The sequence below is a fragment of the Micromesistius poutassou genome (genome assembly GCF_964030765.1).
Source record: "Micromesistius poutassou genome assembly, chromosome: 13".
Lineage (NCBI taxonomy): Eukaryota > Metazoa > Chordata > Actinopteri > Gadiformes > Gadidae > Micromesistius > Micromesistius poutassou.
In genome coordinates, this window is record NC_140283.1 from 651,003 (window position 1) to 677,127 (window position 26,125).

Here is a 26,125-nt window from a genome sequence, read left to right on the forward strand (position 1 = left end):
CTGAGTGAGGCTGAGAGGCTGTGAGGCTGAGTGAGGCTGAGTGAGGCTGTGAGGCTGAGTGAGGCTGTGAGGCTGAGAGGCTGAGTGAGGCTGAGTGAGGCTGAGAGGCTGTGAGGCTGAGTGAGGCTGAGAGGCTGAGTGAGGCTGAGTGAGGCTGAGAGGCTGAGTGAGGCTGAGTGAGGCTGAGTGAGGCTGAGTGAGGCTGTGAGGCTGAGTGAGGCTGAGTGAGGCTGTGAGGCTGTGAGGCTGAGAGGCTGTGAGGCTGTGAGGCTGAGTGAGGCTGAGTGAGGCTGAGTGAGGCTGTGAGGCTGTGAGGCTGAGAGGCTGTGAGGCTGTGAGGCTGAGTGAGGCTGAGTGAGGCTGAGTGAGGCTGAGTGAGGCTGAGTGAGGCTGAGTGAGGCTGAGAGGCTGTGAGGCTGAGTGAGGCTGAGTGAGGCTGTGAGGCTGTGAGGCTGAGTGAGGCTGTGAGGTGGAAGGGGAGGCTGACCTCGTGGGAGGGCCGGCGGCGGAGGCAGTTGGGCTGGTAGTCGTTGAGCCGCAGCACCTGGATGGCCCTCTTGATGCTGAGGTGGTGGAGCACGCTGCCCACCTTCAGGGAGAGGAGGTCATCCTGAGGAGACATTAAGGGACCATTAAGGGACAGACATTAAGGGACAGACATTAAGGGACTGTCCTGATCACCTCGAATCAACATCAGGGTCACATGACACATTTCCACCGCAGGGTGCGGGTCGGTTCAGTCTGCAGAGGCGCGGCGCGGGTCGCGTTTCCACCGCCAAAAGTGGGCGTGACCCGGACTGAGAAGTATTGAGCCGTTACTCCTCCGTTGAGGTACTGAGAGCCTGAAAGGGTCCCGGCAAGTTAGAGCTACACACGCCGTCCGTTGATTGGTCGACAGAATCGTCCCTTCCGTGCGACAGGGGGATAATAACAAACAAACACAGTACCCCTGAGGTACTGTGAAGAAACTTTCACGCAAAAGTTTGCCATCCTTCTTGGACGTCCTCCATTGTTGCTCTTTGTTCATTGTGTGCGTTCTTCTTTTTCATGGATTTATTAGCAGGCTACACTGTGTCGGCTGCTATGAGGTCACCATGCTTACCTAGCTGCCGTGGCTATCGCCGTCCAGCTTAAACCCCGCCCACCATAAGGGTACTGTCTTAAACCCCGCCCACCATAAGGGTACTGTCTTAAACCCCGCCCACCATAAGGGTACTGTCTTAAACCCCGCCCACCATAAGGGTACTGTCTTAAACCCCGCCCACCATAAGGGTACTGTCTTAAACCCCGCCCACCATAAGGGTACTGTCTTAAACCCCGCCCACCATAAGGGTACTGTCTTAAACCCCGCCCACCATAAGGGTACTGTCTTAAACCCCGCCCACCATAAGGGTACTGTCGGCGGTGGAAATGCGAGCCGTAACTGAGCTGGGCTATAGCGCACCCTCACTGCTGGGCTGAGGCGTGCTGGGTCTGAAGCGTACCCGCCGGTGGAAATGCGCCAAAAGAGTCAGCATCAAGTCTTCTACCTTCGGCTCAAAACGAGTGGTCGTTTCCTATTGGCTGCGCACCATGCTCAGGTGAGGTGTGTTTTGACCACACCCTTCACACTCGCTCCTATGGAACCCAATGTGTCTGTTCAACCTTTATGGCGGCTCAGGTCACACTCACAGGCAGAAGTTCTCCTGGGGGTTAACATACCCTTTCAGTTAAATTGTGGAGCCGCAGAAACAAGCTGCCAACCTACACTCCCTTCTTCTGCCATCCAACTCATGTTAGGCACTGATTGGTCGAGTCAGAGGTTGCAATAATAATACCATCATCAAGTCATGACTATCTTCGATTTGAGTTACTTTCTGAAAAATGATCTTAGAGATCTCTATTGGGGAGTCTAGACTGTCTAGACTACGGGAAAAATCCTATCTTTCACTATGGAATAATACAAATCCTATCTTTCACTATGGAATAATACAAATCCTATCTTTCACTATGGAATAATACAAATCCTCGCCCCATATTCTATAAAGTAACGGACGGGAGAGAGAAGTGAAATAGACAGAGAGTTCACAGAAAGACGTTGAGCATGAAGAAGTGGCGTCAGTGTCTGTGTGTCTCCTCATCAGCCCCTCAGAGGGAGCCTGATGGGGAGTCATTACAGCCAGTGGGCCGCGCTGCTGGAGGTCAGACACTCACCACCGTCATGTAGTGCAGCATGCGACCGTCCACCCGGCCCTCGTCAAACTGGGTCTTGTACTGCGGCAGACCGATGTCGTCCAGCCACCCTGAGCACGCACAGGGCAGGGGGGAGGGGGTTAGTGAAACCACAGTGTGCACGCAACATACAATGTATTGTTAAAGTGCCAGTGAACCCATCGTATGTTTTGTTTTGTCTTAAATGTGTTAAATGTATGATAAAAAAGGCAGCAGGCCATGCTATGTTGTCACTGTTATTAAAGTAATAGCAGCAGCCCTGGGGAGGTCAGGGCTCACGATGGCCTGGGGAACCAAACACGTCTCAGAGCCTGCCTGCAGCAGCTGAACCAGTGGGTTGCTGGGATGGTGAGGACCCTTCCTGATCCTCCAGGGTTCTGCACCTCCTGCTGTGTGAGTCAGGAGGGGATGCAGTACCAGGAGGGTCTTGAGCTGAACACACTCCTCTCTGCGGAGCGGAGAGGAGTGCTTCCTGTCGGGACGCTGTGTGCAGCTCAGGAGGAGAAGGACTGACGGAGCCTCAGGGAGACTTCCATCTGTCAAGAGATGAGTGTTGTTGAGACAGACAAGGCCAGGGAGAGGTTCACTTTTGCCGCTTTTCCACCGCCAGTACCAACTCGACTCGACTCGACTCGCCTCGACTCAACTCAGTTTGGTTGCGTTTCCATCTAAAAAAGTACCTCTTCAATGTGGGCGGGTCGTAGAAAAGAACCTCTCCACCATGGGCGGGTCGTCATTAGGTTTTAATCACGGGAGACGCGATTCCCGGGAAATCTGAATCTGATCAAGACTATTTCCTGATTCCCGGGAAAGGTTATGATGGGAAATAAAATAAAATAAAATAAAAAGCGCAATGACTGCGCGTCTATTGTTGTCATACGGTAACGTTGATAGAGGCGAAACTCGAGCCCTAGGAAAGGAACGACACTGAAACGAAACAGCGAAACGCTGATCCTCCGGAGCCGGTCCGTGGACTCCAGCCACGCCGGACACACACAACCACGCCCGACACACATAACGACGCGCAGCCTAACTCTAGCCCCGGGAAAGGAGCGACACACACGGCGAAACGCTGATCAGTGTCCCCCTCGGGAGCGGGTTCGTGGACTCCAACCACGCCGGACACAACTTAACTTGAGTGAATATTTCCATTTACAGCCGCTGGCCAATCAGTTACCAGCAGCCTGTTTACGTCACACAAAAGTACCTACTCCGCTCGCTTGGAACCTCGACGGAGGTAGTACTAAAAAAAAGTACCCGGTACTAGGTACCAGGTACTTTTTTTGCCAATGGAAACGCAAATAAGGCGTGGCGAGTCGAGTCGAGTCGAGTCGAGTCGAGTAGGTACTGGCGGTGGAAAAGCGGCATTTGTGGTGAACACAGGGGCTGGTCTTCAGAACGCGCCCGGACATGAGGACCTGCGACCCCCCCCGACGCACCGGAGACCTTGTCACGAGTCTCAGAGCGCTGAGCTCAGCGGGGCCTCAGCTGCTCCAACAACGTTATTCTGAGCTAGTGCTGAGCTGGTTGTTGTTGTTGTTGTTGTTGTTGTTGTTGCTCACACCGGCCAGTAAATGTGTTCAGGTGGACAGCTGGCCATGGGCTGGTCCTCCCAGTGCAGGGGGTCTGCCTGGTGGTATGTTCTGGTTTGTAGCTCCTGCCAGTGGCCTCCGGCGGCGTGCTGCTCTATGTGCGACTCCACACTGGCTCCGTGGTGCTTCTGAGCGTCATACGATACATTTAGGGGATTATGCTGACGCTTTTATGCAAAGGACTTACAACCATTCGTTCACACATTCACACCCCGACGGCGGAGTCGACCGCGCAGGGCGACGGCCAGCTGGTCAGGAGCAGTCAGGGTGAGGCGTCTCGCTCAGGGACACCTCCACGCGCTTAGGAGGAGCCGGGGATTGAACCAGCAACCTTCCGGTTACCAGTCAACCCGCTCTACCTCCTGAGCCACTTCCGCCACAACGTCAGGCCTGCATGAGGCCTCTCCTGAACAGTGGAGGACAGGGCTCCACAGCTCTGTGCTCCCTGGTGAACAGCTGGTGAACACCTGGTGAACACCTGGTGAACACCTGGTGAACAGCTGGTGAACAACTGGTGAACACCTGGTGAACAGCTGGTGAACAACTGGTGAACACCTGGTGAACACCTGGTGAACACCTGGTGAACACCTGGTGAACAGCTGGTGAACAACTGGTGAACACCTGGTGAACACCTGGTGAACACCTGGTGAACAGCTGGTGAACAACTGGTGAACACCTGGTGAACAGCTGGTGAACACCTGGTGAACAGCTGGTGAACACCTGGTGCGTTGATTTAAGTCAGCCTCCCCCAGCCCCCACCCTAGCTGCAGCAGGACGTTTGTTCTGTGGCCGGCACAACACATCATGAAGGAGCTTTAATGTCCTTGGGGTTGTTGTTGTCAAACAGCCAACCTTGGATTTACCAGATTCTAGTGTTACGTGCGCACCGAAAACAAACAAGAACTGGGCTGGGCATCCGACTGGATGGATCACGAGGGGCTCTGCCGTGTGTCCGTCAGACGCTACAGACCCTTATGTCCAGTGGAAGGTGGTCCTCGCCTTAACATGGTCCAGTTGATGTTCTGAGGGGGGGGCTGGGGGGCTGGTGACGGCGTCCTGAGCTCTGGGTCTGGAGCTGTCCTCCTCTGTCCCTGAGACACATGTCCGTTGTGTTGTCTGGTATGACCTCCCCCGGCCGCAGAGGAACCACGGAAGAGGAGTGTACAGTAAACTCTGCTTGTAAAGAGCTTGTGTCCAGAGATGTGTTGTGGTTGTGTTATTGTGGACACCTCGGCACCCAGGAGGAGCCGGGGATCCAACCAGCAACCCTCAGGTTGCTCCTGTCGCCCCGTCACTTCCATGTCAGTGAATCAGGTTGTTATAACGAACCAGTGGATGACATGAGGCTACTCACTGGTCACCAGTGGTGACATGAGGCTACTCACTGGTCACCAGTGGTGACATGAGGCTACTCACTGGTCACCAGTGGTGACATGAGGCTACTCACTGGTCACCAGTGGATGACATGAGGCTACTGGTCACTACTCACTGGTCACCAGTGGTGACATGAGGCTACTCACTGGTCACCAGTGGATGACATGAGGCTACTGGTCACTACTCACTGGTCACCAGTGGTGACATGAGGCTACTGGTCACTACTCACTGGTCACCAGTGGTGACATGAGGCTACTGGTCACTACTCACTGGTCACCAGTGGTGACATGAGGCTACTGGTCACTACTCACTGGTCACCAGTGGTGACATGAGGCTACTGGTCACTACTCACTGGTCACCAGTGGTGACATGAGGCTACTGGTCACTACTCACTGGTCACCAGTGGTGACATGAGGCTACTGGTCACTACTCACTGGTCACCAGTGGTGACATGAGGCTACTGGTCACTACTCACTGGTCACCAGTGGGTGACATGAGGCTACTGGTCACTACTCACTGGTCACCCAGTTGTAGTCCAGCTTGCTCTTGTTGTCGTCCTCCTCGGAGCCGAGCGCCTGGAGGGCGAGCTGCAGCTTCTTCCTGTGAAGAGGCTGTTTAATGCCCAGCTCCTACACACACACACACACACACACACACACACACACACACACACACACACACACACACACACACACACACACACACACACACACACACACACACACACACAAGTAACGAGAGCTGTAAAGACTTTATTTTAAAGAGGACAACAGGAAATAGTGGAACAAAGATTTTGAAACTTAACAACCAGAGAATGTATTCACACGCTGTGAGCTAACGGACGGCTATAGCGTTTATATCAACACTCAAACAGCCGCTCTTCATTACCTCCAGCAGCGCTGAGCGGTGCGTCTATCAGACTTCCGTTCATCAAGGCTCTTTTAAAGTGCAGTCTGTACTGTGCAGTGTGCTGGTGTCGGGTCGATGGTCTCAGCACTCACCCTCTCCAGGTCCTGCTGAGAGGCCTGCAGCAGCGTGTGTCCCGAGGAGACCCACACCCGGGCCATGGCCCCGTACAGACCCAGACCCTGGTCCTTCAGCCACTCACACACCTGCTCCTTGGACCAGCGCGCAAACGGAGCGTCCAGGTCACTGCAGCCCGGAGAGCAGAGGGTCAGGAACCACTCCTCTGATCCCATTAGTACACACACACACACACACACACACACACACACACACACACACACACACACACACACACACACATGCACGCACGCACACACGCGCATTGACACACACAGACACACAAGCACACACACACACAGACAAACACACACACATACATACACACAGACACACACACACACACACACACACACACACACACACACACACACACACACACACACACACACACACACACACACACACACACACACACTCCCAGACCCTCTCACCTGTTGGTGTGCTGCAGGTCCCGGGACCAGCCGAGCCGGGGGCCGGCGGTGGAGCGGACCCCCCCCCTCTTGAACTCGCCCTCCGACAGGTTGTCGTCCAGGTTAAAGGTGGTGGACTGACTCCTCCTCAGCCTTCAGGAGAACAACGTACCCATCAGAGTCCTGCCCTGGACACACAGCTCTACAGAGCAGTAATCTGCACAACACTAACCAATCACATCCGTGTATCTGATTTAGGCGGGCCAAAAGCGTTGCTGTTTTACAGACCGGATACGGCGAGAGTTAGAGTCTTATCTATTGGTTAGCTCCGCTGGTCTGGATACGTCACCCCTTGTATTCTTCTGATTGGTCGTACTGTTATCCAATTGCGTGCAGTGATATTTTAAAATGCATGCTTGGTTCCGCCCCTCGAGTTGGGCCGTTCTCATCCCTCGTTGCCAGACCCTACAGCTCTCTAGATGGTCTGGATTTCCAGGCCAGTCCCTCCCAGGCTGAGCAGCCAATGGTTCTGATATCGTCACCCAGAGGCAGCACATGAAGCATCACTAGAGGCTCAGTGAACAACACCTCAGACCCGCCGTGGGCGTCTCTCATCCAACGCGGGACGGGCCCAGAGCTGAAAGGGCGGAGCTACGCCCTGTTTGGTTGCGGAGGTGTTTGAACCAAACTCCTGTCTAAACTGGAACCGTTACAGTGACCGGGCTGAACTGGAACCGACCGGTCTGAACGGTGTTGAACTGGAACCGTTACAGTGACCGCTCGTCTTATCAGTGGGTTGATTTCCTTAAAGGAAATAATAATTAGCAAGTAATACGCTTTAAGATCCCGCCTCCAGCCACAGGATTGGGCGGTAAAACTATAGAGCGAAAATGTAACGCCCCGTTCAACCAGATCTGAGCTGGTCTGCTATCAGACTACCCGAGTGTATCCGTGCGTGTGCGCGTGTCGGCTCACTAGCATCTGTAGCGTGGCCTGAGCACACCTCTCCTGTGTGTACTGAGGCCACGGAGCTGAACTGTACTGGAGTACGGACGGCGTGCTCACACCAGCCAAACATCTAGACTTTAGGGGGCGAACGTACTCGGGCACGGTACAGAGGGCCTAGTGAGAGTGCGCCCTAAGGGTCGAGGGAGGCTCCGAGGGCCAACACGTACTTCCCAAAGAGCCTCTTGATGCCCGAGGCCTTCTTCTTGCCGGCCTCGGGGGTGGTGGTCAGCGTGTGCGTGCTGTCGCTGGTGGAGGAGTGCTGGGGCAGCCCCGCCAGGTCCAGGTGCTCCGTCCCGGGCCGCTCCACCTCCGCTGTGAGGGGGGGGGGGGGAACCACAGGGTCAGCAGCAGAGACGGGAGCACGGGCCCCAGGGCTTCAGAGGCCCAGACAGAGGGGCGGTGGGGCAGCAGCTCCTACAGCGTGGACGGGCTACATGCACCAGACACAGGCTGTTCCTACCACTACAGCTGGAGGAGACAGGCCATTCAAAGTGGATGAATAAAGGTTTCATTTATTCAAACTTTGAAAAAGGGGTTTTGGGTCTTTTGCCCCCAAAACAATAGAACGGTTTGATACAAAAGCAACCTTTAAATAAGAGGGCGACGGAAACACCAGAACGCACGAGAGATGGACGGTGACACACAGAATGCGGGGACACACACACACTCATGCAGCAACGTGTTTTCAAAGTGCCTCTGAGAGAGGAGACTTTGATGTCTAGAAAGGGATGCAGGTTGAAGGGGGGGGGGCAGGTTGAAGGGGGGGGGGGCAGGTTGAAGGAGGGGGGGGGGGCAGGCCCTGCGGTCGTCATTACTGTACCTAGCATAGGCGCGCTCGCACTCCTGCTGCGGTCTTCACAAAGCACACAAGACAGGGTCCACAGAGAGGAACACACACACACACACACACACACACACACACACACACCCTCACAGGGTCCACAGAGAGGAACACAGCGTTAGAGGAGTCGTGCACACACACACACACACACACACGCACACGCACACACACACACACACACACACACACACACACACACACACTTCCCAATGCACCAGAAGAAGCCCGGGGCGGGGACAGATGCACCAGGGCCCACGTTGAGGCACAAACATTCCAGAATTAAACGGGAACGGCAGTGACTGTGGGAAGCAAATGATGGTGTTGGTGTGTATTCTTTGGGAGTGGCCTGGGGGAGGAGTGGCCTGGGGGGGGCCACAGTTCAATCTGAAACCACCGGCTCTCCCTGAGGGCCGCTGCAGTTTCACAAGCTTTTATGAGCGAATCCCCCAGACTGTGACCAACGGTGAGCTTCATACTCTCTACCAGCGGACCTCTCTAACGCTCGTGAAACAACGCGCTGAGGCGTCTCAGACAGAGACGTCTCCCAGCAGAAACCCATCCGCCCACAAACAGGTCAGTAACCCCAGAGAGCTTCTGGGTGCTTCTGCTCCCTGCCGGTGACAGCGGGCCGGCGCGGGGCTCTCACCGAGGTTGGGCGTGCTGGCCGTCCTCTTGCCCCCCCTCAGCTTGAAGAAGCCCTTCCCGAAGGAGGACCGCCCCTTCCGCGAGCCGAAGCCGCCGTCGTCGGCCGGGGGCCCTGGGGGTCCCGGGGGCCCCGGGGGCCCCGGCAGCGTGGCGGACCCTCCCACGGGGGGCTTCTCCGTCAGCTTGCTCATCTCCTCGTTGGTCTTGTTCTTGGGAAGACAAGAGACCACAGGCAAAGTGCAGGTGTTAACCTCTGTACTGGTTATAATGGAACCAGTTACTGTTGGTTATGAAGGCAGTCATCTCCTGTACGTTAACCTCTGTACTGGTTATAATGGAACCAGTTACTGTTGGTTATGAAGGCAGTCATCTCCTGTACGTTAACCTCTGTACTGGTTATAATGGAACCAGTTACTGTTTTTTATGAAGGCATTCATCTCCTGTACGTTAACCTCTGCCTATTCTGCTGTTCTACTGAGGAAGTACTATAGGCAACAGGAAGCTACATAGAACTTAAGTCATTGCTGATATCTTTAGGTTTAGCGGTGATCTTTGTATAGATGTCTAGAACATGATTCATAATAATAATAATATGAGGTGAAACATATTTACCTTCTCACTGGTTACAGAGTCGTGGTCATCCTGGCTCCAAGACTTTTGTCCAAGACAGTTGTCCTCATTGCTGAAAAGCAAAAAAAACCACTGCATTAAGAAACACAGACTCCTCCAACTCTCTGTTGAGCTGCAGCGCAGCAGGCGCTGGCTGCAGATGAGCTGGTGATGAGTGCCGGTGTGTGCAGACGGGACCACAGAGTCCTTGTTGGACCAACGGCTGAAGCGTGATACAGAATCACAGCCGTGATGATATGGACCAGGCTGCACATGAGGTGGGCTCACCTTCCTGAGGGGGCGGGGGGCTCCAGCGCCGCCCCGGGGTCGACCGGGGAGTCAGCGTGACGCACCTCACTGCCTCCACACACGCCCTCCTGCAGAGCAGAGAGCAACGTTCTGGAGACCGTACCTAGAAACACCCGCCTGCTGCACTTCAATGTGAGCAAACCCGGCACGCACAAACACACACACACATGCACGCACGCACAAACATACACACACATGCGCGTACGCACAGACATACACACACATGCACGCACGCACAAACATACACACACATGCGCGCACGCACAAACATACACACACATGCGCGTACGCACAAACATACACACACATGCGCGTACGCACAAACATACACACACATGCGCGTACGCACATTCTCACTAGGGCTCCACTAACCCTCAGTTCACATCATAAAAATGACGATGATAACAAATGATACACGTCTCAATTTAAAAAAGGAAAATTTATTGAACTGTCTGTAAATCATGGCGGGAAAAAAATATGAATAAAATTTTTTTTTTTTTAATCTGCAAAAAAAAAACAACGCAAATATCGGCTGATAATATCGGTGAATACATCGATCACTAATTCATACATGGACACACACACACACACACACACACACACACACCTGGTCCGGCTGGTCGGCGGCGCTGGTCGTTTTGATGAGCAGCGTGGAGCCGTCGCTGTCCGTCTCCGTGTTGTCCCCGTCTCGCTCTTTTTCTTCTGCAATTCAAAAACCCTCTGAGCTGAGTGGGCTGACGTGAGGCCAAGCCAAGGTTAAGGGTTAGGCCGCGCTAAGGTTAAGGCAGTGTGGGCCGTGTTAAGGTTAAGATTAAGGCAGTGTCACACCCCCGAGAAGTTTTGCGGGTAGCCCGGAGGCGGGACTTCTGCACTTCAGCCCCGCCCACTGCAGTCTGACGTCACCGTCACGGAAGTGAAGTCTGAGCACAAACGAGCTGTTTCACACACTTACTGAGGGCGTTCTGGTGGGAGTGAATACTCCCCCTGGGGAGGACTTAGATTGTTCTAGCTGCAGACGTAGAACATGTATACATACGTCGAAAAACGTGGAAAGCATGATATCCTAGCCTGGTTCCGCCCGCCTCCGTACTTCCGCTCAATTTTCATTTCACTTTCACAGAACTAGGTCTGGGAGTGCTGTATGTTTGAACGATTTCTTTTCCCTCAAGTTTGTCCCTCCAGTCAGCGAACAGGAGGCGCGGCCTGAGGACAGTGACGTACAGGTCGTGCGCGAGTTTCAGTTGTAGTCAAACAAATACCAGGAAGCAGCAGGAAGACCATGGAGAAAGCTATTCGGTCTGTTGTGGAAACTCTGCCGAATATAGATAAATTAAAGCCAGATTTTTTTGTTTGTTGGTGGTCAAGATGTTGTGGCGCTTCTTCCCACGGGATTCGGGAAAAGTTTGATTTTCCAGCTGGCTCTGTTAGTGGTGAAGGAGTTTGCTAAGCATGAAATACGTCGCGACCAAACGTTAGCGATTGGTTAAGGCAGATCCGGAGTGGCGCTGGGCAGAGCCAATAGGTTTTAAACTTCAACAGCACCCGCCTTCAAGTGAGAAATCGTTTGTCTCTATAGCAGTTCTAGACCATCGGTATGAATGAAACGAGTACGAAGGTCTAGTTAGGACTAGGCTAATGATATCCCCCCTTTAAAGGACAATTCTGGTATTTTGAACATTGAGCCCCTTTCTGGTTCGTTTAGGATGAAATAGATTGGTTGACAACGACATGTTGACTATTGGTCCTGTCTCTGGTATTTGGCTCATTTAGAATCGCCCTGTCTGCTTCAGAATGGCTGGCTACGGGCATTCACAAACCTGTCCTTAAAACAACCCTAAACGTTTGTTTTCAGAAATGTGAAACTCAGCGAGTGGTTAGTGGTGTTCGTTGATGGTCCAAATCAAGTATCGTAGCGAAATACAGTTTCTGTCGTGTTTTATTTGGCATTTTGTAAATCCATTGATTTCTGTTGGAAGACTCATTGCTTGTTGACAGGAAACGTAAAGGGGGGCTGGTTGTAGTCTTTTTGCTCGGTTCTAGCCCTACTGTTGAGACAGAGAACCGAGCGATAAGACTACAACCAAACGTAAACAGCCCCCGTTTCCTGTCCGGTTTCCGTTTCAATGGATTTACAAAATGCCAAATAAAACACGACAGAAACTGTATTTCACTACGATACTTGATTTGGAACATCAACCAACACCACTAACCACTCGGTGAGTTTCACATCTCTGTTTAGGGTTGTTTAAGGACAGGTTTGTGAATGCCCGTAGCCATTCTGAAGCAGGCAGGGCGATTCTAAATGAGCCCGAGACAGGACCAGTAGTCAACATGTCGGTGTCAACCGCTCTATGGGTGTCAACCACTCTCATCCTAGACGAACCAGAAAGGGGCTCAATGTGAGTGAGTACCAGAGTGAGTACCAGATTGTCCTTTAACAGAGCAGCGGTGAGGCCCACCTCTCCTCCGCTGCACCAGCCCCGCCTCCTCGAGCCGCTTGGCCCTCAGGGCCGACTGCTTCAGCTCCTCAATCTTCCGGTCCTGCAGGACGAGACGTCCGGACATCAGGCGGATTGTCGGCAGGATGTAAACTTCACCATCTGTTAGCGTTGATGTTATGCTGGTGAAGGAGGTGCACCAGTTCAACCAGTTCAACATACCTTCTCTTCATTGGCCGCCATGAGAGATTCCACCGCCTTCTTCATCCTCTGCACTTCCACGTCTGAGTCACAGAAAAGGACTTCAGGTAAACATCACAACAACTCCTCATTATCTGAGACTCATCACTATGATGGATCAGACACTATGATAGGTCCATGATGCTCTGATGTTCCTACACACAATTCTACTGTTTAGTAAAACTTGGGCACAAATATATAGAATGACGTTGGCCATACATATGACTTGGAAACACTTCATAATAACGTTCAGTCATAAGTCATTTTTAGCTAATGATTAACTACTCATTAACAAAACATTCATTCCTAAGCCTTTAGTTAATGACAAACTACTCATTAACCAGCCATTTATTTGTAAGCCTTTACTTAATGATGAACTAATCATTAACGTAAATGGACTATACATGTTGATGATTCACAAGTGCAACGTTAAAGTGTAATGTTAAAAATTGTACCACCAGGTTTGATGGTGATCAGCCTTTAGAAGCCATGTCAAGATCGACCCTCTAGTTACATCACAACTGGGAGTGTCCAGCCAGATAGATGATGAACAGATCAGCCCACCAGTTGCTAGAGTCCACTGGATAAGCTGGCTCACTGATCTAGCTACAGCACTTATTAACCATCTATATATATGTATTTTTAATTTATTTATCTTTTTTAACAAAAGCACCTTTTTGGGAATGCAACCCAAATCTCGTTGCACCTGTACCCGTACTGTGTGTAAATGACAATTAAAGTTTCATTCATATATATATCAATGTTTTGTCAATGATTACCTCATTGTTAAAAGAAAAGCTTATACATGACTTACGACTGAACAATACTAAGAAGTGTTACAGAGGATTTGCTACGACAAGTGAGACGCACTGTTGGAAGACACACGAGTTGGCCGGCAGCTGACTGTTTACACAACCTCTACTGAGCACAGTGTTGTCCCACAGTCACACACTGCAGTGTCACACACTGCCCACACAGAGGGGAGGGGCTCTGGGCACAGAGCACAGTGACAAACACAAGACATCTGAGTCAACACGACAGACAACATGGCAAGAGGTAGAGGGGGGAGGTAGAGGGGTGAGGTAGAGGGGTGAAGTAGAGGGGTGAGGTAGAGGGGTAGAGGGGTGAGGTAGAGGGGTGGGGGTGGTAGAGGGGTGAGGTAGAGGGGTGAGGTAGGGGGAGGGGTAGAGGGGTGAGGTAGGGTTTGGGTAGAGGGGTGAGGTAGAGGGGTGAGGGTGGTAGAGGGGTGGGGGAGGTAGAGGAGGTAGAGGGGTGAGGGTGGTAGAGGGGTGGGGGAGGTAGAGGAGGTAGAGGGGTGAGGTAGGGGGAGGGGTAGAGGGGTGAGGTAGAGGGGTGCGGTAGAGGGGTGAGGTAGGGGGAGGGGTAGAGGGGTGAGGTAGAGGGGTGAGGTAGAGGGGTGGGGTAGAGGGGTGAGGTAGGGTGAGGTAGAGGGGTGAGGTAGAGGGGTGGTAGAGGGGTGGGGGAGGTAGAGGAGGTAGAGGGGTGAGGTAGGGGGAGGGGTAGAGGGGGGAGGTAGAGGGGTGAGGTAGAGGGGGGAGGTAGAGGGGTGAGGCAGAGGAGGTAGAGGGGTGAGGTAGGGTGAGGTAGGGTGAGGTAGAGGGGTGAGGTAGAGGGGTGAGGTAGAGGAGGTAGAGGGGGGAGGTAGAGGGGTGAGGTAGGGGGGGTGGGTAGAGGGGGTGGTAGAGGGGTGGGGGAGGTAGAGGAGGTAGAGGGGTGAGGTAGGGGGGTGGGTAGAGGGGGTGGTAGAGGGGTGGGGGAGGTAGAGGAGGTAGAGGAGGTAGAGGGGTGAGGTAGAGGGGTGAGGTAGAGGGGTGAGGTAGAGGGGTGGGGTAGAGGGGTGAGGTAGGGTGAGGTAGAGGGATGAGGTAGAGGGGTGGTAGAGGGGTGGGGGAGGTAGAGGAGGTAGAGGGGTGAGGTAGGGGGAGGGGTAGAGGGGGGAGGTAGAGGGGTGAGGTAGAGGGGGGAGGTAGAGGGGTGAGGCAGAGGAGGTAGAGGGGTGAGGTAGGGTGAGGTAGAGGGGTGAGGTAGAGGGGTGAGGTAGGGGGGTGGGTAGAGGGGGTGGTAGAGGGGTGGGGGAGGTAGAGGAGGTAGAGGAGGTAGAGGGGTGAGGTAGGGGGGTGGGTAGAGGGGTGGTAGAGGGGTGGGGGAGGTAGAGGAGGTAGAGGGGTGAGGTAGGGGGGTGGGTGCAGCGGTCCATGCGGCTAACAGGCCGGTGATGAGTCCTGGAGGCTCTGGAGACACGATGCACACATTCTGGGGCTCAGACTGAAGCAGCCGGGGGCCTTCAGGTGGTAGAGGGGCCGGGTGGAGGGGCCGGGACGGGGAGCTGACCCGGGCTCAGTGCCGGGTCAGGGCTCCGGGGTTACGTGGACAAGCAGGCGGGGGGGGAGGGGGCGGGAGGGGGCGGGTCACACAGGCCTGGACATGCAACACGGGGAGGGGGGGAGCAGGCCGTAGTAAACACAAAGCCTTACGTTTCTCCTTCAGCCTCTGTCTAAGAGGCTCGTCTGCATGAGAGGCTGAACAGGACAACACAGTCAGCAAAAACAACAACCGCTTGCAGCTTTAACATATTGTCGGACATTCCGACGTACAACAGGACTAGTGTGTGCACTAATGAGTGTAATGATGCACATATCATATGGACGCCGAGTCTCTTTGTGTCTGGTACGTCACAATACAGGAGTGAGTCGTGTTTACTCTAGATAACCCTTGCTGGAACGCGCTCTGGTCCTAAACGCCTCACCGCCTCATTCTAATGTTGCACCTTGTTTTGCCTAAAAACATGTTTGAATAAGTGTATGCAGACACAACCACAGCCACGCAGCCTAATGCGGTCATAGAAAGTGGGACATAAAACATGATGTTTGGACTGACGGATGTGACGCTGCTCCTTCCTCCTATAATAACTCTTCATTGATTTTGCTCGAGATAAACGTTTTGAATTATAATCCTGCCGCTTGGGATGGAAGCAGCACCACGTTGTGACGGATGTTGCATTACATGGATGCACTTCATTGTGTGTTACAGTGTGGGGTGTTACAGTGTGGGGTGTTACAGTGTGGAGTGTTACAGTGTGGGGTGTTACAGTGTGGAGTGTTACAGTGTGGAGTGTTACAGTGTGGGGTGTTACAGTGTGGGGTGTTACAGTGTGGGGTGTTACAGTGTGGAGTGTTACAGTGTGGGGTGTTACAGTGTGGGGTGTTACAGTGTGGGGTGTTACAGTGTGGGGTGTTACAGTGTGGAGTGTTACAGTGTGGGGTGTTACAGTGTGGGGTGTTACAGTGTGGGGTGTTACAGTGTGGGGTGTTACAGTGTGGGGTGTTACAGTGTGGGGTGTTACAGTGTGGGGTGTTACAGTGTGGGGTGTTACAGTGTGGGGTGTTACAGTGTGGGGTGTTACAGTGTGGGGTGTTACAGTGTGGGGTGTTACAGTGTGGGGTGTTACAGTGTGGGGTGTTACAGTGTGGGGTGTTACAGTGCCCACACTGTAACACTCCAAGCTACTGTTGAAGCTACTCTTGGTCCCAGAGCGCCCCCCTCCCCCCAGGTGAAGCCCCCCCCCCCTCCCCCCAGGTGAAGCCCCCCCCCCCTCCCCCCAGGTGAAGCCCCCCCCCCTCCCCCCAGGTGAAGCCCCCCCCCCTCCCCCCAGGTGAAGCAGCCCCCCCTCCCCCCAGGTGAAGCAGCCCCCCCTCCCCCCAGGTGAAGCCCCCCCCCCCTCCCCCCCAGGTGAAGCCCCCCCCCCTCCCCCCAGGTGAAGCAGCCCCCCCTCCCCCCAGGTGAAGCCCCCCCCCCTCCCCCCCAGGTGAAGCAGCCCCCCTCCCCCCAGGTGAAGCAGCCCACCTCTGTCGGGGCCGTCCTCAGCCCTCCTCGCCCCTCCGTCTCCGTTCTCCTGCTGCCTCCTCAGCGCTGCCAGCTCCTCCTTCAGGAACCACAACAAAGAATGCGACACGTCTGGGTGGGATTTCACAGACTCTACCCCCTCCCCGAGCAGCCCCACGCAGACACACACACAAACACACACTTTACAACCAGGGACCAGGGTGGCTTCAAGGCAGAAACATAATGTCCATTAAATCTTGCAGGAGAAGTTGCTTAAGGGAGGGGTTGAACACGATAAAAATGTACAGGACAGAGTAAGAAAGTGAAGGGGAGAGACACCAGAGCCTGGCTGAAGTCTGACCACAGAAGGGTGTGCGCAGGGCCATGATTAGCGCATACCTGTGGTTTGTGTGAGCAGGAGCTGTGTGGATCTGTTTCAGCATTTATCTATAAAGATGTGTGACATCACTTTCTTTAACCAAGTGTTGCTCTTTCGCTTAAGACAGTGAAAACAAAGTGAAGATACCGCTTTACAAGAAGTGCCTTCATTCAGCAGGAGGGGAGAAATAAAGAGACATTGCACAATAAAACTACAGCAGGACAGAGGGCCACGGGGACACAACAACCAGCACAGCACAGGGACGCCAACCTGCACGGCCTGGAGGCTGAGCTCCTTCCTCTGCCTCTCATAGTGCATCTGGCCCACTCTCATTTTCAAGCAGGACAGCTTGGCCATGAGGGACTAGCAGCGTGAGACAAACCACCAAGAGGAGAAGAGGATTCAGATGTGACAGGTCAACAGTTAGGAGCAGAAGAGGAGAAGAACCTCCAGAGCAGCGAGACTACAGCGGACATGGTGTGCTTTCAGCCTGGCCGTGTTCCGGTGGAGGACAGTGAGAAGGCCGGCTCAGCGCTGATGTTCCCTCGGCTTAGAGGAACGCTTTTACTCTCCACCTTCAACGTTAACAGTCAGACTACAGCGCTCCGACAGCTTTCTCCATTTCTAAACCTGAATCCCTGTTTCACTGGCTCCATGATGCTGGTGCGTTGAGCTCCAGTCCTTTGCTGTATTCCTTATGCTCAGGCTAGGGTCCAACGTTTTGCTGGACGCTCATCTTGGTTGACTGCTTAAAAGTTAAAGATCCCATATCATGCTTTTTTAGGGTTACTAATTGCATTTGGGGGTACTACTAGAATAGGGTCTTTCAAAAACGTTCTGTCTTGTATCATGTCACTTTAAGGCCCCCCTCCCGAGTAGCAGTCTTCTGTGATTGGTCAGCACGCCCACTCTGTTGCGATTGGTCAAACGTGTGTCGGCAAATTCACACCCCCGAGAAGTTGAAAACATTGCGGGTAGCCAGAAGGCGGGACTTCTGCACAAAGTCTGAGCACAAACGAGCTGTTTCACACACTTATTGAGGGGCGTTCTGGTGGGAGTGAATACTCCCCCTGGGGAGGACTTAGATTGTTCTAGCTTAGCAGACGTAGAACATGTATACATACGTCATATAACAGTCTAGAGCAAAGGGAAAAGTGGAAGAAGCATGATACCACCCCTTTAAGCTGGCTCAGCAGAGCCGGCTTAGACCACCCCAGAGCAGAGGGGGACCAGCCCATGGCCTCACCTTGGTGGACTTGAGTTTCTTCTCGTACTGTATGCGCTCACTCTCCATCTCCTGCAGTCTGTAGCGCAGCTCGTTGACCTCTAGGATCAGCTCCTGACACAACAACAACAGGGGTAAATGTAAACCTATTGAGTGAAGCCTAGTGCAGAGTACTGGTCCAACCCAACGGAGATTTGAATGGAGATAGATGGATCCATCTTGTCCTCATCGCGGGTTTCTTTCTGGTGGGCCCCGGAACACATTCCAGATTCCAGTGTCTTATTCATTTCAATAATAATAATAATTTGTAATAGTATTTACAATATATGTTCACTATTATGCTATCATAGTAAAATGAGTCCTTTGATCATAAAAGGTTAGCGTTCATTGGACTGATCGGTGTTTCATTTAGCGACATTCTCAAGTCTGTCAATCGTGACTATTAGCGCAAAAACAAATTTACATTTGACCTGGTCTACAAATGATGTCACAATCTCCCTCCTCTAATCCAACAGCCGCTAGATCAGGGATGGGCCACTGGCGGCCCGCATCCTCACTCTGTGAGGCCCGCAGATCATTTAAGATTTAAAAAAAAGTCAAGATGAGAAGATCAGAGTATCTTTTCATAGAAGCGGAGAGGAGGGCCCCTGGCGCTGCAGAGCAGGGGTCCTCTGGCCCCGCAGCGTGGGGGCCCCTGATTACTCTCCCTTCTGTCTGCCTTTTGGTTGGACGTACTTGAAGTACCTGTCAAAACATTCCCCAGTGATTCCGATCACGTCTCTTTGCTTTAACAAAGTCCTTAGACTTGCATTGAGGCTCAATCCTTAATCTTCAAACACATCTGCTTCAAATGGAAGACGTGGGGAGTAGACGAGTGGCTGGTGCCTGATTCAGAGGGCTGTGATTGGCTGTACCTCGCCGTCTCCGAAGCGGTCCAGGTCTCGCCGCTCCTTCTCGATGGCGTTCAGCTTGAGCTTCAGACCGGAGACCTCCGACATCAGCTCCAGCTTCTGGGTCTCCAGGGAGGCTCTGCAGAGCAGCTCCTGAGGGGAGGGGCTGTAGGTCAGTGTGAGCCCGGAGGGGTCAGCAGGTCAGCCAGAGCGGAGCGTGGCTCCCACAGCCGGCAGGGCGCTTCAGTACCACAGCAGCTGCTGAAGCTCCACTATGACCAAACTCATGATACAGGAGCTCATAGCGCTCTACTGAAACTAAATCTAATCTGAAATCTATTAGGTAATTATAGTTTATTTAAGTGCTTCGAGTGGAGGCAAACTCACTTCACTATTTTCACTGTCAGTTTTCTGTTTATATTGTCGCAAATTGATTATTCTCATCAAGAGAAACAAGACAAAATGTTTTACTTTCTTTCTGAAAATAACCCAAAGTAAATCGAGGGCTCTAATACGCAGAGGGATTGTAGTGCAGGTGCAATAATTCATTTCCACCTGAAATAAATGTCATCTTTCATAGTGAATACCACTTAGTGTATCATCAGGTAGGACTCTAGGGCCACAAGGTCTGACGAGGACCTCGTTAATATGGGATGGCAATCAAGAGAGAGGTTTAGGCAGAGAGTCCTAATATAAACAACACATCCAATACAACTAGTTTTACATTGGACCCAATGCTGTTATTTGAATCCACAGAGCACAGGATTGGGTGGGAATGGATGGAGGTCTTCATAATAATAATAATAATAATAATAATTAATTGAATTTATATAGCGCTTTTCTAGACACTCAAAGTGCTTTACAGTGAAGGGGGAACCTCACTAACCACCACCAATGTTCATCCTGGTGATGTTTCCCCAGACTCATACAGAGAGCATCCCCACCTGCTGCAGCATCTCCTCCGTGCTGTTGAGTTTATCCCGGTTGTCCTCCAGACACACGTCCAGGTCTCGGATCTTCTCCCCCTGCGCGTCCACCTGGTCCGTCAGAACGCTCACCTGCAGCCCAGCACACAGCTCTGTGTTCATGTGAGGCCTTATGTACGGAGCAGGCCCCAATGCCTACTGCTGTCTATGCTTCATCATCAACACTTAAACCATTAGGCTACTTTCCACGCAGTCGATTTGGTTTCTTCTACATCCTTTGGCAACTAAAGCCTGAAGACACATAAATAAACCAAAGATGTGAAAACAAATCAAATTGATTGAGAGAATTGTAGTTGAGAGAAGCTAGTTGGGAAAGTCATGGTAGAAAAGGACAGTAAGTTGGAGGCACCAGTGAGCTGCTGGTGTGTTGTGTTGTGAAGACTACCTGCAGCACCAGAGACTCCTTGTCACTCTCCAGTCGGGTCAGCCGCTCCTGGTACGGGTCCCCTCCGCTCAGGGAGATGTGGCCGTTAGACTGACAGGGGAAAAGGGAATCATTCAGAGAGGTAGAAAGAGGTGTGTGTGTGTGTGTGTGTGTGTGTGTGTGTGTGTGTGTGTGTGTGTGTGTGTTCAACAGTATACAGTGCAAAAGTTGAAGACAGCTCATGAGCTACGTTATAAAGAGAGGTAATGGTTTAAGGCTCTGACGCTAGGCTAACCTCAAAGGGCAGACAGGGCGGCTGCGGAGAATGACTAGCTGGGGTAGCCCCGCCCATTCTGCCGGCGATTTGAGTTGGTTCTGCAGAAGGGTCTGGAGAGGAGCAATGCATTTCTTTCTAGTTTCAATACATTTTTGTGGGAGCCAATCACCAAGCTGGCTTTTCCCCCTGGCGCGCTATTGGCTGGTTTAACACAATGACGACAGGGAAGCGATGGCAAGTACAGAGTGTACAGAGTCAATTTAACTCGGCCCGTTGATCACGCCTCTGGTGCTGAAGAAAATGACAGCAGCCTCCCAGACCAACGTGCAATCTACCATTGAGCTGGGTCTGGCAACAGCCAGGCTACTGAATGACCCTCCAGCTCACAGGACCTTACATGGCTGAAAAAGGGAGGCTTGGTTTAAAGTGCTCTGCTGGGGTGAGTTACATCATTACATCAACTCAGGCATCCAGTCCGCCCAGTGGGGGGTGGAGACTGCACTGTGGACCCCACCTGCACTTCATTTCTCTCTCTCCACAACACACACTGTGCTTAGCCTACACAGAGTGGGTTTGTGGTCAAGAGCCTCTTCTGTATTCATATCCAGCTCAGCGCAACCTCATCTCTGATAAGACTGTAGGCTGATCTGAAGGACACTCACAAGAATGTGTTGTAGGAGAGGAACCGGCCGCTGTGTTTCTGACCCAAATCCGGACCAGCGGGGGGAAGTTATGAGCCCTCTGGCAGAAACAGAACCTTAGCCCGGTAACATGAAACACATGGTGTCTGTGGAAGTGGAACCAGCAGAGAAAGAAACCACGGGGCCCAACGCAGACAACAGAGAGGACAGGGTCCCCCGGACACAGAGCCCCCCGCTGGGCCAGGTCGCACCCAGGGGGACGGCTCCGGTCTGAGGGCCGGACCCCCACAGTGCTGGCAGTAGAGTCCATGGGCGTGGCAGAGACACGTGTCCAGGGAACCAGGAAACGTGTTGTCTGGGTCAGAGGCTCTGCTGACAGCTGGCCCGTGTTTACCCTTTATGTATATTTAGTCAGAGCCAACACGGGACTCCATGGGGCTGATGCTCACAGCATGAAACGTGATAAGAGGGAGGAAAACATTCTCAGAACTCCTCCTGGTTGGCTGCAGCTTCAGGAAGTTCTGGTCTAACAGAACTTAACACTAGCTCTGCCTGCTACTTCTGATCTTCTGATCCTACCAGCTGAGGCTGTTCTGTTCAACAGAAGACCTCCAATCAAATGAAGCCTGGGCTAAATGTACAGTATAGAAAACCCCAAAATACAATATGTGTGTGCGTGTGTACATGCGTGCATGCGTGCGTGGGCGTGCGTCCCTCCCTCACCAGGTGTCCCTGAAGCCACTCCCCCAGGCTGTGTGTGTGTGTGTGTGTGTGTGTGTGTGTGTGTGTGTGTGTGTGTGTGTGTGTGTGTGTGTGTGTCCTCACCAGGTGCCCCTGCAGCCACTCCCCCAGGCTGAGGGCGGTGGACTGTGGGATCTGGCAGCGCAGGCCCTCCTGCTCCTCCTGGTCCAGGAGCTCCAGCACGCTGCGCAGCTCCTCCAGGAGGTGCAGCGCCCGCAGGCTGCCCATGAAGGGCGAGGTGGGCGACTGGCAGTCGAACATACCGTTGGAGTAGTCCAGCGCCTTGGAGCCTGGGGGGGGGACGAGGCCACGAGGCCGGGGGGCAGACAGTCAGCAGTGAAGTGACACCGCAGGCCAGAGAGAGACGTGAGCGTAACGCAGGCGTATCAATTCACACCGCCGCCGTTTATTTCGCTATGTTTTCAAGATTCATCAGATAACAGGCCTACACACCATAACGAGACGCTGCAGAAACGCTTGGAAATAGAAGTGAAGCGCAAGTTAAGCTTTGGTCGGCCGTGAGATGGGCGTAGAACGCTGCCGGGGTAAATGAGCAGTGGCGGTTTTAGGTACGGGCGATGCGGGCAGCCACCCGGGGCGGCATAAGGGGGGGGGGCGGCACGAGCACACGGGACAAAAAAGATCAGCGCATTTTCTATTATCGATCATACCCCCGTCAACAATTCGGCGGTCCTAAATCACGAGTTTATGCAATTTAATGTTTATTTGTAACTGGAATGAGACTTGGCCCAGCAGTCATCTGAAGGAGTGAGTGTAGCGTCGCGGTGCTCTTGAACGTCTCACGGCCGTCAACAGGTCGCTTCAGATCTTTAACCCTGGTGTCAACGACACTTCAATGAATGCTTGATAACCACACACATAAAAATGCCACAAAACATTAAGTTTCAGATGGCAACCATGACCTCCAGCTGCAGGGCCGGACGAGGGCAGAGCACAAGGCAGAATTTAAACTCAACCGTTTATATTTAGAGTCAGGGTATAAAAGTTAAGACCGACTAGTCCTAAGACTACTCCAAACTCTGAGCAAAGACAAGCATTTACTGTAGGGCAGAGGGAGTGGAGGAGGAGAGGTGGAGGAGGGGGAGAGGTGGAGGAGGAGAGGTGGATGAGAGGTGGAGGAGGAGGACAGGTGGAGGAGGAGTAGGAGGAGAGGTGGAGGAGAGGTGGAGGAGAGACCCTTTACCTGCTATGATTCCATCCATCTGCTCCAGGGCGGCCGCCAGCATGTCACTGGCATCGGACATCATCTTCACTCTCTGCCCGCTGGAAGAAAAGAGCCCAGCTCAACGACTCAACACCAGTACACTCAATCTGAAACACAGCTTGAGAACAATGAAACTAATGAAAACAATGAAAACATGAATCACCAATAAACCGTATGACAATGTTAAAAATGGCCTTTGAGCATGGAAAATATGAAAATAATGTATGTTGGTTCAATTAACATACATAGGCTAAAATCACCAAGTCAAGGAATATTTGGACTTTGTGTTAAGCAGCATATTGCCAAGCTAACACTGATTTCCGCTAGGCCCTGTCACCCAGACTGTGTAAAGAAATGTGTTCTCCATCACAGAAGTGATGCACATTCAAAGTTGACTGAAGATCCATTTTGTTCATCTGGACATCAGCCCAGACTGCACACCCGTCCTTTAGTCCCCGGAGCTTCCATCAAAAGGATGTGTTGTATTTCACACACACACACACACACACACACACACACACACACACACACACACACACACACACACACACACACACACACACACACACACACACACACACACACACTTCTTCAGGAAATGAAAGAGACCACTGAAGTTCCTTTATAACATTGCTTATCCGTATTTCTCAACCCTTTATTTTCATCAAGGACTGCCATGACATTTTGGCAGCTCAAGTTTCACAGAATCTGTTCCTGTGTCACTTCTAAAAAATAATTGTCTGAAAGACAAATTATGCACCTGGAAATGCTGAAAGGGCAGTCATCGATCACACTGCAAAAATACAACCCTGCCATACTCCAACATGACAGACCAACGCTCACTTGATAAAAATAATAATTACATTAATTAAAATAGTGCCTTACACGCTTGTCACACAGCAGACAGGACAAAACAATACAGGAACCGGAAATAATGACAGCAAAGACGATGGCAGAAATGAACCAGAGATCAAAGACCTTAGTGAACCCTCCACTAAGGCCTTGGTGAACCCTCCACTAAGGCCTTGGTGAACCCTCCACTAAGGCCTTGGTGAACCCTCCACTAAGGCCTTGGTGAACCCTCCACTAAGGCCTTGGTGAACCCTCCACTAAGGCCTTGGTGAACCCTCCACTAAGGCCTTGGTGAACCCTCCACTAAGGCCTTGGTGAACCCTCCACTAAGGCCTTGGTGAACCCTCCACTAAGGCCTTAGTGAACCCTCCACTAAGGCCTTAGTGAACCCTCCACTAAGGCCTTGGTGAACCCTCCACTAAGGCCTTGGTGAACCCTCCACTAAGGCCTTAGTGAACCCTCCACTAAGGCCTTGGTGAACCCTCCACTAAGGCCTTGGTGAACCCTCCACTAAGGCCTTAGTGAACCCTCCACTAAGGCCTTAGTGAACCCTCCACTAAGGCCTTGGTGAACCCTCCACTAAGGCCTTGGTGAACCCTCCACTAAGGCCTTGGTGAACCCTCCACTAAGGCCTTGGTGAACCCTCCACCGAGGCCTTGCCCGGAGAAGGTTCCAGCAGTTTGAGGCTCCGTCCCCAAGTGCCTGTCCAATCCAAATCATAACTTTCAAATCAGCACACTGGTCCTACGCGGCAGACAGAGCCTGAAGATATGGCAGCAGTAGTATTGGTGGTCTTCATATCAAACGAGCCAAAGACAGAGCAGGGCCAAACACTTTGATGGTTGATGGTGGAACTCAAAAGGTCCCTGGAGCGGCCTGGACCCACCACCAGGTCTCACTGTAAAGCATGTGTAACGCATGACTAATTACAGGAGACATGGTGCATCCAGGAATGTTGCATTGTGGGATCCAGGAGGGCAACTAAGAATAGGGCAGCATAAGACTGTCCAGATGTGACCAGACATTGGATGGTGAGATACAAGACGATGGCTGTGATTGGACGGTGCTTTACAAGGCTGTGACATAATGTTGCTCTAAATAAAGGCAGTGTGACTTACAAAGGCCTAAGGGACATGAGCTGAGGAGATGATGACGGTGGACCTTGTTAAGTCATTGGGTGGACCAGCAGCACTGTGGAGGACAGAGCCAGCTACACCTTGGGATGAGTCCTAACAGGACAACTGGGAGCCACTCAAACACAGAATCCCTCTGTCTAGGACATGGGCCAGAGGCACAACCATCAGACACACACAGGGGGCCATTGTTCACCCTTGTGCCATTGCACCAGAGAAGCATGCAGAGGGAGAGAGGGAGGGAGGGAGAGATAGAGAGAGAGGACGCAGACAGAAACACAGACAGACAGAGATGGCTGCAGATAAGCTTCATTGAGGCAGATAGCGCATCCAACAACAGCAATATCTGAATAATCTTTTGAGAGCCCCCTGCCTCCAGAAATAGGACCCACACTCAGACTGTAAGGAAAGCCTCCAACTCACTAATGGAGCTCAACACATCTCAGCTCTGGGGCTTCAAACAGGGAAATCCTTTCAAGGTTTTTACTGTTTTCAGATCCGAACTCTCTTTTTGCCCACAAAGAAGGACAAATGGGGCCCTGGGGAGACTTGAACATAGAAAAGGACCATTTATGGTACACACACACACACACACACACACACACACACACACACACACACACACACACACACACACACACACACACACACACACACACACACACACACACACACACACACACAAACAACTGGGAAGGTTGCAGAAGCTAGGATCCCACTTTAAGACCGGCTGCAATAACCTCAGGGTGTGGGGAATTTACAACCCGGGTATAAACTGTCGTTGGTGGTACTCCTGCCCGGTCTGCCAAGTGGCGGGAGACACATTGGATACAGACCTTAGAAGAGGACTGCTGAATAAATAGACT

General features: G+C 52.4%; 1 protein-coding gene across 4 annotated transcripts in view; it reads right to left on the bottom strand.

The window, feature by feature from the left end:
- The window catches only part of ppfibp1b (PPFIA binding protein 1b), a 33,510-nt gene that overhangs the window by 5,258 nt on the left and 2,127 nt on the right, over positions 1-26,125 (bottom strand). Inside the window, exons 2-22 of one of the 4 annotated variants that reach the window (XM_084477274.1) lie at positions 23,254-23,392; positions 22,134-22,339; positions 20,412-20,501; positions 19,985-20,098; positions 19,065-19,193; positions 18,172-18,264; positions 16,568-16,646; positions 15,199-15,243; positions 12,686-12,747; positions 12,485-12,566; positions 10,633-10,727; positions 10,005-10,093; positions 9,720-9,789; positions 9,109-9,316; positions 8,442-8,474; positions 7,789-7,933; positions 6,635-6,766; positions 6,179-6,329; positions 5,695-5,806; positions 2,194-2,282; positions 488-610 (exon numbers count right to left, since the gene is read on the bottom strand). In XM_084477274.1, coding sequence (XP_084333400.1) covers positions 488-610; positions 2,194-2,282; positions 5,695-5,806; positions 6,179-6,329; positions 6,635-6,766; positions 7,789-7,933; positions 8,442-8,474; positions 9,109-9,316; positions 9,720-9,789; positions 10,005-10,093; positions 10,633-10,727; positions 12,485-12,566; positions 12,686-12,747; positions 15,199-15,243; positions 16,568-16,646; positions 18,172-18,264; positions 19,065-19,193; positions 19,985-20,098; positions 20,412-20,501; positions 22,134-22,339; positions 23,254-23,317 — 2,211 coding nt within the window. In that variant the 5' untranslated portion in view covers positions 23,318-23,392. The remainder of the gene's footprint in view (positions 1-487; positions 611-2,193; positions 2,283-5,694; positions 5,807-6,178; positions 6,330-6,634; positions 6,767-7,788; positions 7,934-8,441; positions 8,475-9,108; positions 9,317-9,719; positions 9,790-10,004; positions 10,094-10,632; positions 10,728-12,484; positions 12,567-12,685; positions 12,748-15,198; positions 15,244-16,567; positions 16,647-18,171; positions 18,265-19,064; positions 19,194-19,984; positions 20,099-20,411; positions 20,502-22,133; positions 22,340-23,253; positions 23,393-26,125) is intronic. The other 3 variants (XM_084477273.1, XM_084477276.1, XM_084477275.1) reach the window with 3 other exon arrangements.